This window comes from Lytechinus pictus, chromosome 8 (genome assembly GCF_037042905.1).
Source record: "Lytechinus pictus isolate F3 Inbred chromosome 8, Lp3.0, whole genome shotgun sequence".
Lineage (NCBI taxonomy): Eukaryota > Metazoa > Echinodermata > Echinoidea > Temnopleuroida > Toxopneustidae > Lytechinus > Lytechinus pictus.
In genome coordinates this window covers 23,584,935-23,603,148 of record NC_087252.1, presented here as the reverse complement: position 1 = coordinate 23,603,148, position 18,214 = coordinate 23,584,935, and the positions used below count along the sequence as shown (strand labels likewise).

Genomic DNA, 18,214 nt, shown 5'->3' with positions numbered 1-18,214 from the left:
CCCTTACCAATTTCACGATCAATGTGGAGAAATTTGTAGTTATCGATATTGAGAATGAGAGGTGACGTTGAATGCAACCAAGTCTCTGTGAGGCCAATGATAGAAAATGGAAATGTATCAAGAATGGATAAAAGTTCGCAAAGCGTATCAAAAATTTTCTGTAAGCTTCTTATATTTACGTGCATTAAACTAAAGTAATCTGGAATAGAATTTGGAACTGTTTTGTTGAAAGCATTATTGAATTCGTTTGCAGTATAGTATTTACTTTGGGGTGAAAAAATTTCAGCATTCAGTAAATCTGTTGAATCAAGCATGAAAGAACAATGTTTGGCATATGGCGAGTTAAAGAAGTAACCAAAATAGTGCTCGGTGTGTGCAAGTGCAAGAGGTAGGCTAAAAGCAATAAATAAAGAGTCTGTATACATGTTCACCTTTGCGTGACGATCTGACAGACTCGGGGCCGGTGCATAAATTAATCATTGTCATAAAAAAAGGTTTTAAACGTCTATGAATCTATTGATATAGTTTTAATTTCCTAATTTTCGTGAATTGAATTGAATTTATTGGAACTTCACTGGCAATTGCCAATATTTTGTTCGAAACAAGAGGTACAAAATAATACAATACAAATATACAATGCAATGAATATAAGCAAATAAACAAAAACAAAATAGTATTTCGTAAAAAAAAAAGAGAAACAACTTATATATATACACAATAAACATATGAATCATCTGGATAGATAATTGACAATGGATATAGAGACTGCTATCCAAGAAAAGATAAAGAAACATAAAGAAAGTGAGAGAGGAGAGGGAAATAAAGAGGAAAGAAGTTCGAAAATGGAGAGGGCGGGAAAGAGAGGAAGAATGAGAAGAATGGCATTACATGTAAACTCATTGTGTAAAAATATTGCGAATATATTACTTCAAAGTGTTTGCCGGTTGATATTTTTGTACTCAGAAATCCCCCCTAATAGCAATTATGTTTTGGACAAAAGAACAAAACGATTTAATCAGGGCTTCCGTTTCCAATTTCATGATATAGATACATTTTTTCTGGCACTCCATTTCAGTAAACCTAGTATTGAGGGTAATTATCTTTTCAAAAAAATCTTTACGTAAATCTTTATATTTGTTACATTTCATTATTATGTGGAACTCATCCCCGACCAAATTCAAATTACAATCTTCGCAAAATCTCAGGTTATGTGGTATCTTCTCCGGTCTTTTGTACCTCCCCGTTTCTATTGGTAGGTTATGAGCGCTCAGTCGGAGCTTGGTTATATTTTTTCTCAAATTTACATTGTGTATTGAACATAAATAATTTTCTTGTCTTATATTGAATTTGAATTGCCTAAAAGTTCTTAGTTTATTTCCTTCCCTAGTGTCCCTGTCTTTAAATAAATCCAATTCAAATTGTTTGTCAAATCTTGTTTCCAAGGATGTTTTGCATATTGTAATAAATTCTTTTTGGGAAATTGGTATATTTTCTGGATCAAGTACGGGGGTTTCATTTTTCCGACAAATATCTAGTGTGTTAAAAATATCTTGAATTGTCTTAAGCCAGCAATTGTTTCCGTTATTCAATAAACTTACATTTTCTACAAACGCTTTGTAAACCAAACTATCTTCGTCCATATTACGTATTCGAATCCAATATTTAAGTATATTTATGGCAATTTGGATGACTTTTGGATATCTACCGATTTCAGCTGTCGCTGCTAAATTACTGCATTTGCGGTTTACCCCGAGAATATATTTACAAAATTGAATGTGCACCTTTTCAGATTCGTGTTTAAAATATAGCCCTGATTTCCCATCCATTAATTGTAGATTTTTTTCCATGTCTATAACATTAGTACCCCAAATTTCAGATCCATAAAGTAATATCGGTTGTATCGTTGCATCGAAAAGATGCAACAAGGTTTTAGTGCTAGGAGTATAGGAACCAAATGATTTGTACAATTTGAACAATGCTCTTCTCGCTTTATCAGCTAAATCCCCTGCGGCCACTTTAAGTGATCCATTATTTGCGAAAACAATACCAAGATATTTCATTTCCCTAACTGTGCATAGTGTTTCACCATTAATTTCAAATGAGACCCCTTCGTTCGATCTCCCTGATTTTGAGCACACCATAATCTTAGTCTTAGATACATTTATGTTTAACATCCAGGATTTACAGTATGCGGTGAATTTATCTAAACAGTGTTGCATACCTTTAGGGGATTTCGACACAATAACAAGATCATCAGCATACATTATACAATTAAGTTCTTTATCAAAAAGTGTTACTGGATCGCTTACTGATGTATCAAATATATTAGTTATGTCATTTACAAATAAATTAAATAAAGTTGGACTAATTACGCAACCCTGTTTTACTCCAATATCAGTACGAAAATATGGGGTAACACCTTCGTCTAATTTGATCGATACTGTACATTTTGAATACATATCACGGATGACTCTTAAGAAATTGCCACCAATCCCATGTTCTAGTAGTTTGTACCAGAGACCATCCCTCCAAACGTTGTCAAAAGCTTTTCTTAAGTCTACAAAGCATACGTATAATTTATTATAGTTGTCATTTATTTTACATCTTATATATTTATCAAGAATAGTTTTTAGAACGAACATGTGGTCTGACGTTCTATAACCTGCTCTAAAAGCGATCTGATTGGCTGTATTGAGACTATATTCTTCTAGAAATGATACCAAGCGACGGTTTAGAACTGAGCAAAAAACCTTTCCAAGACAGCTTGAGAGGGATATCACTCGATAATTTGAGGGATCGCAAACTGACCCACTTTTGTAAAGAGGCTTTAGGAGGCTTACTGACCAATTATCGGGAAAATGACCACTGATAAGGATTAAATTAAATACCTTTGACAAAACTGGTGACAACATAAATTTTCCAGCTTTCAACATTTCGTTCAAAATAGCATAATTTCCTGGGGCTTTCTTTCTCTTCAAAGTTTGAATACACTCTAACACTTCATTGGGAGTGATCTTGAAATCAAGAGATGAAAACGTGTCCAGCAGTTTTGGGTTATTTACATGATTCTTAATTTCATTTTGATCTTTTGAAAGTAGGGGTTTGTGATTCATGAGTTCTTTAAAATACTCAAACCACCGTTTTGGTTGTATGTTATTTACTGGACTTTTTCTATCTGTGTGCAGTTTTTCTAGGTCGTTAATCAGATCCCAATAAAGTTTAGGGTTCTCACTTTGAAGATTGTCTAGCTTGTCAATTATATGATTTCTCTTATTACGCACAATTTCTTTTAATCTTCTTTTCAACCTTTTCTTCATGGTGTAATATTGCTGCCTGAGGCCTCTATCAAATGGATTGTTACACACTTGTCTACACAATAGTTTTACGCGACGCCGAAGAGCAAGGCATTCCGCATTAAACATTTTCTTTCTGTTCTTTTTCTTTGTGCTTTTTACCCGAGGTATTTTTACTTTTATTTTCGCTTTATCTGCGATAGTTAAGATACAGTTTGTTACATCATTAACTGCGTTTTCAATACCAATGTCATTTATACAATATACCTTTTCCTTTTTTTTTTTTCTTTTATTGTGGTCAATATCTCGGGTGATTGTAGCGTTTTAGTAAAGGCTGCATCACTTATATGCGGTTCCCATATATAAGCTTTAGGATGGGGGTTCAAAACTTGTTTTTCTATTTCACACGGTATTTGATGTTCAAGTGTGGATGACATTAAAGATAAGATAATGGGGCAATGATCAGAAAAGATATTGAGGTCATCAACATAGAAGTACAATATATCATCAAAAGCACCATTTTCAACAAGGGCATAATCTAATACACTGGGAATTCTGGCATTCGCCTCATAACAAGTAAATTTCCCAGTCAAATCTCCAAGCATTCTTATGTCTCTTCCTGTATATTATTTTGTTGACATATCCTTGCAGAGACATATTTTCCTTCGGCCCTATTTTTATTTCTGCCAGACAAACAATATCATACAAATTAAAAACGTTGACAAAATCTTCTTCTTCTAATTTTGAGGAAGATTTAACCCCGTCCCATCTCTTATGTATCCCATTTACATTCCAATAACAAATTTGAATATTTTTTCTTTCAGTCATAAGGTTTATTCAAGTTTCTCGGTCCTCAGGTAGACCCTAAACAATAAGTCTATCGTTTATTTCGTGAGGAGCTCCTTTCAATTGCCCATCGGAGATTTCCTGCTAATACTCTAGTTCCATTCTTGCTAAGGTGATAACGATCATCACTATACAGATTAGTGTTAATTGTTCCACGGTAGAGCAGGTTTCTGTGATGAACAGTTTTAACTCTTCTGTCATATAATGCATCAGCCATCAACATACTATTGGCCATGTCCACACGCTGCTGATACAATTGGTTATCATCTCGGGGTGTGCCGAGAGATATAACTATCTTAATTGATTTGAAGGAGACTTTGATCAGACCAATGAGATTGTTCATTTTACAAGCACAATCAAGTGCACTAGACCGTTTAACGTCATTCGTTAATTCGTGGATTATCACGGTTTCTGCATCACTAAGAGTTTGCTTTGCCTCACTAGATTTCAACCAAGACTCAACATCATCCATTGTGTATTTAATTACTTTATGTAACTTAACATTTTGGGAAAACTTATCCGGATCAATTCCACTTATCTGTGAATTTCCAACTATAACAACTTTTCTCATTTTCTTTTCGTTTCTGTCATTCATTTGCCCTCTGCTTCCATCATACTTGTTATGTTGCTCTCTACTCATATCACACTCGTGTTTGTTTCTTTCCTCATGTATTTCGTTCATCCCCTCAGTCGTTCGCTCATTTCCTTTATTTCGTGCATTCCTCTGTGGTGATATCTCTCGACGTTGACCATTCCTCGGTCGGTCACGTGATTGAACGTCACGATATGGGGCAGCAACTTCGCTGTATAGGCTGTATCTTTTTTGTTCTCCTTCTTTGTAGATGGGTCTTCTGTATGTTCCTTCTTCTCGTCTATCATAAATGATTCTCTTACGTTCTCTCCATTGCCCATCTCCTCTGTGATACATTCCTCTATATTCACTCCATTTTTCATCATCTCTTCCTTCTTTCCTTCCTCTGGTATGAGCGTATCTTTTTTGTTCCCTCCATTCACCATCACTTTCACTGGCTTGCCATTGTCGTTTGATATTGATATTTTCTTCATTGAATTTGTCGATTTCTTTCTTCGCCATCTTGAGTTGCTCAACTGTTTGATCCAACTCACTTTGGAGCTTGTTTGATTTCTTTTCCTCATTTTCATTGTATTTTTTATGCATATTCAGTTCTTGTTCTTTGCTTTTGACGACTAGTCTTTGTTCTTTGAGCAGTAGCTCATATTCGTTCACACGAATATTGATTTCTGATTTCAGTTGATTAATACATTCTTTCAGAGAGATTATTTCATCCCGCTGTTTGTCCATCGTTGTTTTTAGTTCATTTTCATCAGCACAGGTACATCTACCTTCATTTTGTGTTTGGAATTTGATATCTCTAATACACTTGATTACTTCCTTTTCCATATTTTCTATGGCTCCTTTTAGTTGAGTGATATCGTTAACATCCTGTTCATGATTTTCATTGTTCCGTTTAGGTTCATTTTGCTCACATAATTCACGGATAATATCTGCATCAGCAATTTCACATTCATCACAAATATATTTCGCCCCATTAACACGCCTAATATAGGTAAGCATGTGAGCGGGTGGAAATAAGCTTTACACTTCTTGGTACTGCATCTGGTCATAGTTTTAGTATCACCTGGCGATTTAAACTTTTTGCAGTAATACTGAATATTTCTATCTCCATCTTGAGACAGTAATTCAGATTGTGTGTCAGGTGGAGTCTGAAACGGACCATCATCAGTTTCGTCATCGTCAGGATTCATCTTGCTTATCCAGCGTGTATTGCAAATACCTAGGTTAACGTGGTCCGCTTCGGTGATTCGGAACAGCGGCGTTGAAGGGTTCAATGCCGGTCTGATACGGCGTACAGGCCTATAGGCATACGAAGTATATAGTACGTAGTATATGCGTAGGTATGTCCTGTATACTCACAGTGTTTATCAGCCAAATTGAGAGTTCAAAAACTTCCTCCTTGAGTCTTTCAAAATGTTGAGGTGTCATTCCACTAGCCTTCCCGAGAGTATATACTCTTAAAACAAACACTAGCTTTCCGAAGTAAGAAAATATTATATCCAGGACATGTACAGGACACGTACCGCCACCGCCACCATCAGTCAGATCATGAGGATGAAAAGATAATTAAAAATATTTTTGAATTGATAGAAAACAGTAATTAGATTAGAAATATACTTTTCTATCGTTTCATGACATCATTATACCTTGAATAACAGAAGATATATCATGGAGAAAAGGTAGTGTTAAAGCAAAATATATGTATATGTAAATCACAGCTTACTGGAGCCTCGGAAGAACATTTTGGGAGGCAAAATAGATATATAAGCAATTATGTGGAAGAAATTTATAGACGCTGATGGAACTAATACCAGTACATAAAAACCCATACAATAGATGCACATGATGTAATCAGATTCATGATGACGAATAAGGAATATAATAATCATGTGCATTCGTAAACTGGCGTCAAACAGCATTTTGGAATGGAAAAAATAAATCCTGCCCTCTTAGAAAAAAAAGAAGAAAAAGATGTCATTGACAAATTAGTGTGGTTGGAATGTAAAGCAACAGATGGTAGAGAATGTAACGAGCAATATCAGTTAACATTTGATGTACAAAATGGAAGTAGGGGTCAATGAACGGTAAAACAAGGATTCTATTTAGCATAGTAGTGTATAGGAACGAGCATTAAAGATCCTCATTTGCATAGGAATTCGACTTATTCACGTGCTGTAAATTGTAACATATTCATAAAAAACAGAACTTATGATAATGTCATCTGAGTGCAATTAAGATTTTTTGCAATACATCTGACAATAATCAATGAATGGTTTGATTTAAAATGGGAAGAAATAAAGAGAAAAATGCATAGCAAGCAGAGGTGACGAAACGTATAATGTATCGGAGACGCAATTATATGAGATCCCTGTCATGCAGGAATTTATGTTAAAATAGGGCAAATAGAAATGGACCCTGTACCAAATGAGGAATTTTGACTCTGAAAAGGGCAAGTCGATTTTAAAATGTAACAGCTGAATAATCTCATTCGCATTGGTATAATGTAGAAATGCGCATGTAAACCAAGGATGATAGAAATATTTTCCTTTTACATAATAAAAGCAGGGGAACAATGTATATAACAAGATCTCCTTAGTGTTGGAGTTCATGACATGTAAGACGCGCTAGATGGATCACATTTGCATAGGAATCCGACACATTCACGTGCTGTAATTGTAGCCTATTCATCAAATACTGCATGTATTATAATGATAATCGAAAAAAAAGGTATTAGGAATTTTGCAGTGCACTTGAACAACCAAAGCATTACAAATGGTTTGATGTGAAATATAAAGAGATAAAAAGCAAAATGCATAGGCGTGTTTTGTATCGAAGATACAATAATGAGATCCCTAATTACAATGGGTTTTCTATTTACCAAATGAGACCCAACATTAGCTCTGAAAAATGCAAGGTGAAGTTGAAAATACAATCGTATTTATAAACTCATTCGCAATGACCATAATATAAATAGCGATATTTGTATAGGAATGTGTTTGTAAGGCAACCTGTTCTAGAAAAAAAGAAAAAAAAATCGAAGAAAATAATAATAATAATAATAATAATAGTACATTTCTTAAAAACGCATAACACCTACAGGTCTCTATGCGCGATTGACTAAATCAAACATTCTGAAAGAGGTGGGTTTTTAATTGAACTTTGAATTTCTCAAGCTGGGTAATATTTCTTAATGTCAGTGGTAGAGAATTCCATAGTGCTGGTGCAGCTTTCTGGAAAGCCCGATCCCCATATGATTTGGTCTTGACAGTAATTACAGAGAGAAGATTTTGTGAGCCAGAACGGAGATTACGCTTGGGTTTATGAATCTGGACAAGTTCTTGAAGATAAGCAGGGGCAATACCATGAATACATTTGAATGTTAATATGATAAGTTTATATTTGATCCTTGATCGAATGGGTAGCCAGTGAAGGTCAGATAAGATAGGGATTTTAACTTCATAAAACTTCGGAGGAGAGTATGGAAAATATTTCGGTTAATAACAAACAAACAAACAGACAACGGAATTATAAAGGCATCGTGTACGAGATCAGGTCATATGCAATATTATCACGTTGAGCTTCATTTTAATGAATTACTTCATTTGCATATGAAAAAATTAATGCAAGATAATGAAGATATCCAAACATGTTCACATGTTATACGTTGACAATAACCACAGGCAAAATAATGCCTAGATATAAAAATTCAAACTTTTTTGTGTAATCAAAGTATAAAGAGTGTAGTGTTTACATGTTTGGTCATTTTATTTTTGAGATACATTTTTTTTTCATATTCGAAACTCATTCTTATGTTGTTTTTTTTCGAAAAAGAAAATCTCAAACATGCCAACACGCAACATCGCCTATCACAATATGGTTTTATTCATGGATCTATTGCAGGAGAAAATTTACCCCTTCCGCAAAGTCATGTATTATTGAAATTGAAATCATGCACTGAATAAGCTTTCTTATCCCTTAAGCAAAAAATAATTTAGTATTTGTATGACAGCGATGTTTACTCTATATTTCCAAAAGAGAATAGAAAAATCTATCCATGCTCAAATAGCATATAAAAAAAAACCCGTTTACAAGTTTATCACTAAAACAGCAGCAGGATGACTGCAGTGATAAAATGATTCTTCGTGTTCATTTTACAAGTATGGAATCATGTAGTGTATATTTCCAAAGAATATCAAACGTGGACGTGTTTAGTGATAAAAAAAACTTATGTTACCTCAGTCGAGATATTTATCATAGCAAGGATGCAAATTTGAAATACAAGAGAAAACAAATAGCATGTTCATTTTTTTTTTTTTTTTAAAGGAGATTCATGAATAAGTATAGAAGCCGAGTATCTCACTCTCCTTAAAAAAATAAAAAGAAAAGTCTATAAATATGATTGTAGGGAAGTTTATTCATTTAGCTTTTATCGAAAGTCTCAACATATCGAACGTACAATTTTCCTCGATTAAGGTGATAAATGCAACAATGGAATTTTTGTTTGCATAATCGAAATCTTAAGTCATGATGTGGGTATATTAGCTTCCTATGTCTTCTGAGCCATATCAGTAAAATATATTCAGTGATAACAAAGTTAATACTTCATTGAGAAGAAATAGAAAAAAACCCAAATCTGTGACACGTACACCTTGTAGGCCGATTATAATTTTTGCGACTATAAAGCTGTGCGGAAAAATGTTTTAATCATGTTTTGTTTTTTTTTTTTACATAAAAACAACTATTATCCATGATATCAATGAAATGATTTAGGCATATGACAGGGGCGGATCCAGCTTTCGCCAATAGGGGGGGCCGAAAAATATTTTCATCAACATTTTTCTCGATTGGCCGCTATAATCTGATTTTTTTTTTTTTTTTTTTTTGGGGGGGGGGGGTTCAGGGGGTAGTCCTAACTAGAGACTGAAGTTTTAAGTATATGTTAGTTTTTATTGTTATAAACAAGATAAGGTATATCATGTGGTCTTAATATATAATGCGAGCGCGAAGCGCGAGCTCAAATTCTTTGATATTTTATGTCCTTAGACCTGAAGATTCTGAGGAGATTTTATAATCATGAAAAAGATAAGTATCCAACTAAACAATGCGAGCGCGAAGCGCGAGCCGAAATTTTATCATAGTAACGTGAAAAGGGACTCAATTAGGACTGTTTTTAGTGATTAATGAAGAGGATACAAGTATCACCAATTAAATAATGAGAGTGCGAAGCGCGAGCTCAAAATTTTTGATATTCCGACCTGAAAACTGGACAGTCTAAGCGCGTTTTTATTTAAATACAGAACAAGCTCAATTTTTTTATATACTGACATGATAAAGGAGCATTTTGACAAATTTTGGTAAAAATTTCCAAAGAGGATAGGTAACTCACAAATCAAACAATGCGAGCGCGCAGCGCGAGCTGAAAATTTTGATATAAACAATTTGTGTAAAACAAATAAAATAATTAAAGCTTGATGTGCGAGCTAAAATATTGTGTGCAAATTGATTTCAGATCTGGATATATAAGTGTAATTTAATCCTCTTGAATGGGATTCATTGGCACAGGCAATGCGAGCGCGAAGCGCGAGCGAAATTTTTTATATAAAGTTCTTTTTCCAATTCTTCCCCTCACCCTTTTTTTCTTTCCTTTCGGGGTCGGGCCGGCCGTTACGAGGTTGTAAATTACACATCCTGGGTATGATACCTCTTTCCTACTTTTCTTTAGTGTTTTTCCTATAGTACACTTTTCCTGCAGGTTGTCAAAAAATAGGGGGGGGGGGCCGGGGCCGGCTCGGCCCCCTCCTGGATCCGCGCCTGTATGATGCCTGGAAATTAAAAGGATTGTAAACATTTTGGCCAATATTTTGAGGCATAACATTTCTGCAGGCCTACATGTGTATGTGATTTATAATTTCACTGAAGAAAAAAAAAACAATGAGATTATTACTTTTGTATTATATATATTTTTTACATTGTAAAATTAAAGTGTTTAGAAGTTGACATCAGTTCAGTACTATTGTTATAGCATGCCAACAGATTTTAGAATATCGTTACAATCAATTGTCTAATTTAGGTACAGATGTTTGGACATCTCTTACAGACAGTATCTTTTGAGGGATAACTCATGTACATTAAAATGAATTATAGATTTCTTACTGTTGATGTCCTGTTTTGTATCGTTCCTAATCACGCCTAGTATCGTGGATCGAAGAAGACTTCCAATCGAATACACTGATTCTCAAGTCGCGATTTGAATTTACTCATCGTTGTATATTTTCCATTCTCGCTCATTTCACACAAGTATATTCAATCCACATAAAGTGAGCATTGATGAATAAAAAACATCCATCAATTGTGAATGAAATGCATTTGTACATAATGAGTTGTCGTTTTCAATGGGTAGCAGGGACTTGGATATTTGAACCAGTTACAGTTGAATTGTTTGCTTTAACTCGAGGGGGGGGGGGGGGGCAAATTGACGCGCCTCAATGTATTTCCTGACTACGCCGCCGCGCGATATTTTTAGGGCCGGAAACGCTCCCTGACTTTCTACTTTCGAGTCTTGTGCATCTATATTGAGACCATTTTGCGACTCCCGGGTACGCGGTTCGGAAATAATACAATATTAGATAGCTTTCGATTGTCTGCGACTGCAACGTATTCCTAATTCACCGGAAGTGGTGACACAGCTCGTTCAGTATCACGTTCGTACATTGATGAAAACAGTTTTGATTTAAGTCGACGTATACCCGTACCAGGCCACAGCATATACCAGCGTGATAGCGAGCGGGCCGTGGGCCGATGCTCGGCCGGAAAATCAGGCGTAGCATCACGCTACGAACCAGTTGGGCGACTGTTGGTGCAACATTTGCACTCTTGCGCAAAAAGCCGAAAAAACACAGTTGTTTGGAAATAGAACATCATTTACCTATCGGATATGTAGTGTCTGAAAACAGGACACACTAAATGTAATGGAAAAGCTGGTAACAAGTAGTAATTTGCAGTTTACCAGCCCTGCTGAATCAACGAAACTCAAGTGTTGATGCGGCTTCGTTCATTTTTGCTAAGCTTGGATGACGTCATCATGTACGAACAAACGCTCGTTCGAGCACTATGACACCGAACGTCAAAACCCTCAAATACGAGTCACAGATTTGGGCAGTGAACGAGAAGGCTCGTCACATATTACTTCGCGCATGCGCAGCGCTCCCAAAATTCCTTAATCTCGTACGTTCACATGGCACGTCACAGAAAACGAAAGCTGCCAATTGTGCGTATGTCAGACGCAAAATTGCCTAAAAGGTTGATGTCCTACAAGCTTTGATTTTTTTAAACATTCTTAGATTTATTTACCTTCATGTATGCTTCAATAGATTGAAATGAGACAAAACTACGAACATTAAAAAAAATAATGCAGGTTTACTAAATTTTGAATAACCTTATTTGTGTCATTCAGGGATACGAGGTGATGTTCCTGATGATGTTGTCTGGACTGAGTTACACAAAGATGTAAGAATAGGAGCCAGAGCAGTCCTGACATGTCGGTTTCAAGGTTCACCATTGGCTGTCTATTGGAAGAAAGGATATGATCCTAGACGATCACCAAATCTTGTCTCATGGATCCCAACTGATGACGCTACCGGTGAATGTCAACTTCATACGGTGTGTGAGATCATGAAGATGAATGAAAATTATTCGTTGATCATCAAGGACGTCGGCATTTCCGAACAAGGTCGATATATCTGTAGAGTTGCAAACTACAAGGGGAACATCATACAAAATTTTACAGACGTTAGTTTATATGGTAAGATTTCATCATTATGTTTCCATTCCTTTTGAATAGATGGTAAACACTTTTCGCCAGATGAATATATCTTTTGGAGCTCAATAGCGTTGAGATGATCTTACATTAAACATAATATGCATTTTATCCTCACATTCAAATACATTTAATGGATATGCAATAAGCACTCTTGACAACAATTAGTGATTTTACATAAAAGAACATCTCTAATTATTGTTTTGGCCGTTGAATTTTTTAGATGTGTAGTTTGCATTGACAATACTAAGACTTCTGAAAAGGATATTTTGGTAGGCTGACAGATCTATATGATTGTCTTTCTGCGATATTGATATAAAACATGTTAGATACAAATACAAATATAACTTGCACGAAATATTATTTTTCTATATAAAAAACTGAACCTAAGTAGCAGTTAATCCCAATCCCATGATTGCCCATAAGTGATGTCAATCTATTAATAGAGGTCATCCCACTCCCCCTTTTTTTCAACTTTCAGCTCCCCCGGAAGAAACCTATCCAGTTATCGATGAGTGTATTAATAGGTCATCGGTCAGCAATCCAGAGCCTTGCCGTGTTCCAACCAACAAAACTATTACCTTAACCTGCTCAGTGACCAATTACTACCCATATATAAAACTTTTCTTCCTACATGGAACTAAACAGATGACTACCATACATAATGAGGAGCAAACTAATGTTGATTCAACAAAAAGCATGTCGATTTCCATCGAGGCTAGCCCAAGTGAAACTTTATACACATGCGTTGCGTCAGATGTACCCGGATCGAAAGAACGGAAAGCCGCATCGGTCTTGGTGGGATCATCTCTTTCAATTCCCGCGGAAACGATACCAGTAACTGTCGAGACTATGAAAGAAGGAATTCCTGTAACCATAGCAGTGATAATTGGTAATTTCCAATTTCTTCTCCATCCACTAAATAAATTATTTTTCCTTCGCACGAAATGCTGTTAACCTAAAAATGCCCCCCCCCCCCGAGCAACAAATACTATGCTTTCTTGAAAGGAAGGATACATGCCACGTGGAGAATGTGCTAATATTAGCTCTCAGTATAGCTGATATCATATAATACCAAAAAATCATGTATTTAAGCCGCTTGACACATCTAGAGAATAATCATAATAATAGTAATATAATAGCAATAATTATGATAAAAATTATAACGAGAAGAAGAAGATGAAGAAGAACGCAACCCCCACCCCCCCCCCCCCCAAAAAAAAAAAGATTGATTCAAATAAAAATTGGGGAGAGAAACCTTAATCCACTTTCACAATTCTAGCTCATCATTCTATTATGTTTTCCAGCTATTTCGAACGTTCTCCTTGGGGCTGCAGTGGTGCTTTACATTTGGCATGTTTGGTGGAAACGTAGACAACGGTGGAATAGAAGGTAATCTTGCTAGAAATTACAATTAGCATAAAAAGCATTTATGGCCCTAATTAATGCTGAAAAAATTACGAATTGACTAACATAGAATACATATAGGTCTAAGCATTTCTTGTTGTTGAATTGTAATACTTTATCAATAAAATGTACCGAGGAATGTGAGGTGGTACCTTTATGGCGAAAGTAAATCATGATATTCCAATCAGGGCGCATCATTGGACTGGTTCAAGAGTTACTTCGCTTGCAGGACACAATTGGTCCCTATAAAAAGGATTGACTCTCTTTTACAGATGGATAATGTCACATGTGCTGTTCAAGTCCTCTGTGAACTCTCCTTGGTCTGTTACTTTATTTATACATTAATTGTTTTCAATAGACCTCTGGGGAGGGTTTCATCGACATTTTTGTCTCTACAGATTGTTAGATCTGACATCTTTCCTTGATTTTGATTGGCTGAGAAGCGCTGTTACTATCATAATTGTCAGATAAAACGTGTTTTCATAAAATGCTTGATCTTTCATCGTGAATTGTATTCATGTCTTTTTTAGTTAGTGTTGTCAAACAAAAACCTATAGTCCTATTTAAAAATGTAATTGGTGAATTAATGATAGTCACTTTGTGGATTGAATTATCTACAGAAAACAAATTATATGCTCTTTAAGCAACACAAGATAAAGAGATTCCAAGAGATGTTACGTTTAATGATCTACTGAGTAATAACGACAAAGGTCTGAGGTCATTGCACATGGAAAATCATGTCTTCAAGCCTCCAACTCCACCCTAAAAAAATGGAATACAATTTCAAATCCTTCTTCCAAATCGTTATTTATGATATAATAATTCAATATTAATTCTTCCAATTATGATGTTCTCGAATGGGGTCATTCTCCTATAGCTAATCTTGAAAGGGTTTTTTTCATTTTAAAAGTTGTGATAAGAATTTGTTCATTCGAGCCAAATTTTTTTTATAAGGATATAATTTCAAAGTTGCGAGATATCCATCATTTAAAATATAGAAGATCTCATGTATAGTATTAGCCATAGGCGGATCCAGGGGGCCCGAGCCCCCCCCCCCCCCCTATTGGCGGAGCAAAAAAAGGAAAAGGGGAAAGAAAGAAAAAAAGAAGGGAAGAGAGAGGAGAAAAAAAGGGGGAAACAGAAGAGGAAGTAGACGAGTGAATAAAATAACGTGAGGGTAAGACTTGGAAAATAATTAAGAAAATCTTTCATGTCATTAAACAAAAATTTCGCTCGCCCTTAAATATCTTGTTCAATATGGAGTTTAAATATCAATATATAATATACAAAACATATTTCATCTCGGAAATCGAAATTTCATTATTTTGTGTGATTTAAAAATTGACTTTTAAAAAGTGCTCTGTAAAAATGTCAGTTTTATGGTCTGAATATTAACATTTTCTGCTCGCTCGCAAATTTTGATTTATCAGGTTACCTATTATTTTCGTGCATTCCATAAAGTTTTCAAAATATCCCTTTTCAGGTCTGATTGTCAAAACGTATCAGCTAGCATTTTTTTAGCGATTTATATATGTCTCAACATTGATTATACAACAAACTACTTAAAATCCACTTTTCATAACAGTGTATAAAAAAAAAATTAGGCTTGCAATTTGCGCTCGCATTAATGGTTAATAATATATTAACTGATGCATCCTAGTTATAATTACAAAAGTGATTGAAATGTACAGTTCTCAGGCCATCAAATCATCAGAGTTCGTGCCCTCATTAGGCATTAATGAATAAGATATTAATTTAATGATTTAATTATTGTCCCCTTTGTTTCATATCGAGCTTAGCAAGAGGAATAGGAAGACATGCAGTCTTCATTTTCATATGATGACATGTCCTATAAGGACATTATTATTATCCAGTTTCAGATCACAATATCAAAAAAAATTTGCTCGCGCTTTGTGTTCTCATGATTAATGTACAAATATCCCCTATTAGGCTATTACTCATTCTTTTCATGATTTACAAAACATGAATAGATTGTCCCGTTTTTAGGTCTAAATCCCGATTTTTTTCCGCTCGCGATTTGCGGTCTCATCAATTGTTTAGTTATACAGTGCGTATAAAAAAAGTTTACACTTTGAAAAAGCCCTGGGAATAAAACAATATACAACATTTGGGTAATTTTTTCACATATAATCTTGGCTTTGGGTCTCATCTATCCAATGAAAGTAAAGGTTTTGACAGAATGTTACACTTGAGTGAGTACTGTCCATTTTTGTAAAGCTCGCAGAAATCTGTTTGCGCAGAAATGCTCGTTTTCATGCTGTTTCAGAGAGAAAGGGCGAAATCAAACTTACCCTGCGAAACATTTCTCACGCATTTCCCTTGCACTTTTAGTCAGTTGAAATAAAACTGATACATTTGAACTGAAGCATTTTGTAACAATTTTGCCACCCGAATTGAAATTTCAGCACTTAGAAAGCACATCCTTTACCCTTTTGTGCCAGCTGGATCTGAGGACATAACTGAATCTGAACAAAAGTTGATATCAGACATCTCCAGCATTTTTTCACTAAGTTTTTATCCTTTAAAGTGGGTTTACATTTCATTTTTCATTTAATACTTGTATCTCCACACTTTTCCCAAACTTGACAATGATTAACAAAATGAAAATCAAGCCCAAGCCATTTCACGTAAATCACAGCTCAGTGTAAAGCAAATATCGTCACGATGGCCTCGGTGTGTGGGGGAGTGGGGTGGGGCGCAATGCACTCTTCGAAGTGTTTTGGGCAAGGAAACAAGTTTAAAAAGGTAAAAGATATCGTCAAATCAATTTTACTAGCTAAATTCCACGTGTTCTTTAAAGGTCTACTTTTATTCGCATAACTATTTCAAAGTTCAAATTATTTTTCAATAACTTTTCAAAAGTAAGTGGTGCTCACTCAAGCGGAAATATTTTTGCAAAATTATATCGTCATTTGCTGAAATGGAGCTGTACCAATGTTAAAATGTGGAAAATCTTCAGGATATTACAAATGTACAATTTTACAGTATTTTTTCTAGTTGTAATTTTTTTTGGATACGCACTGTATAGCTATCTTGTTCACGATAATAAAAATTGATTAAAACTTTCCATTCTTTATGAAGAAATGTCAAAAATTTTCATCTCTCTCTTCGCGCTCGCATTATTTGATTGTTCAAATATGTAACGTCTTCATGGCTAAGTGACAGTCCTTAACAGGTACCTTTTCGATCAGTTCAAAACGCATATGAAAATTTTCTGCTCGCGCTTTGCGCTCGCATTATTAATGTAAGGAAGATCTCCAATTACTCATCCTTTTCATGATTTACAAAACATGAATAGAGTGTCTCGTTCAGTAGGTCTCAATCTCAAAATATTCCGCTCACGCTTCGCGCTCGCATTAATTGTTTGGTTATATACCTATTCTGTTTAAGTTACAAAAGAGTGCTTAGAATTTCCATTCTTCGGGTAAAAATGTCAAAAAATTTCAGCTCGCCCTTCGCGCTCGCATTATTTGATTTTTGAAATATGAAACGTCTTCCTGGCTAACTACATTCAATCTTTAACATGTACCTTTTCCGACAGTTTATTTCCGCTTGCGCTTTGCGTTTTGCGTTCTTATTTAGTTGCATACACGTCTTTATCAGGATAACAAACATAGCCCAGAATGTTCAAATTTTAAGATTTCCTAAAAATCTAGCCGGCGCTTCGCGCTCGCATTATATAAATAAGGATTATGATATTGAAGAAACCGTGCAGGTTCCTCGTTTGAGATATACACCCGACAGAAAACATTGCTGGAGTCAAGTTTTAGATTGGTGACTTTTAATGAAGGAGAAAGAAACCCCTGCATTGTACAGAAATAAAAACAGAAATACAGAATATGTAAAGGCGGTCGATGGATCACATATCAGGTAAATCATAGTATATCAAATATAACTCGGAATTGAATAGTTAACTGCCATAAAACATCATAATTCAACATACATTAATATCATCATTTAATCGTTCAATATTAAATAACGTACATTGGCTGATTACTGTAATTAAAACTGCCTTGCCACGTACAAACAGAAAATCGATTATTAAGACGACGTACGGTCTGGTCCACCTTTCTCGATGACTTATTACCTGCAAGTGACGCTAAACATGCCTTCCCGGAAGGGCTTGCCTGACATGAGTTATCGGACTATTTTAATAAAATAAATTGGGGCTTCCGAATGAAAAGGCAGGTAATAAATGAGTATATTAAAACAATTGCTATATGTAATCTTATTTTT

General features: G+C 35.2%; 2 protein-coding genes across 2 annotated transcripts; one reads left to right on the top strand and one right to left on the bottom strand.

Annotated features, from left to right (window-relative positions):
- Positions 1-3,190: 3,190 nt before the first annotated feature.
- On the bottom strand, positions 3,191-5,697 carry LOC129263018 (golgin subfamily A member 6-like protein 25). The gene has a single exon (XM_064103127.1). It carries the CDS (start codon positions 5,557-5,559, stop codon positions 4,171-4,173), a length of 1,389 nt encoding a protein of 462 aa, XP_063959197.1. The 5' UTR covers positions 5,560-5,697; the 3' UTR covers positions 3,191-4,170.
- Positions 5,698-11,268: 5,571 nt separating this feature from the next.
- On the top strand, positions 11,269-17,859 carry LOC135155114 (uncharacterized). Its single transcript, XM_064103814.1, has 4 exons — positions 11,269-11,330; positions 12,188-12,535; positions 13,032-13,442; positions 13,858-17,859. The coding sequence occupies exons 2-4, from the start codon at positions 12,406-12,408 to the stop codon at positions 13,944-13,946; spliced, it is 630 nt and encodes a 209-aa protein (XP_063959884.1). The 5' UTR covers positions 11,269-11,330; positions 12,188-12,405; the 3' UTR covers positions 13,947-17,859.
- The last annotated feature ends 355 nt before the right edge of the window (positions 17,860-18,214 follow it).

Excerpts from the sequence above, each read along its gene's own strand:
- LOC135155114 (XM_064103814.1), top strand. The coding sequence starts at position 12,406 with ATGAAGATGAATGAAAATTATTCGTTGATCATCAAGGACGTCGGCATT. Across the intron at positions 12,536-13,031 it reads TACAGACGTTAGTTTATATG|CTCCCCCGGAAGAAACCTAT; the intron begins GTAAGATTTCAT and ends TTCAACTTTCAG. Across the intron at positions 13,443-13,857 it reads AACCATAGCAGTGATAATTG|CTATTTCGAACGTTCTCCTT; the intron begins GTAATTTCCAAT and ends TATGTTTTCCAG.
- LOC129263018 (XM_064103127.1), bottom strand. The coding sequence starts at position 5,559 with ATGGAAAAGGAAGTAATCAAGTGTATTAGAGATATCAAATTCCAAACA.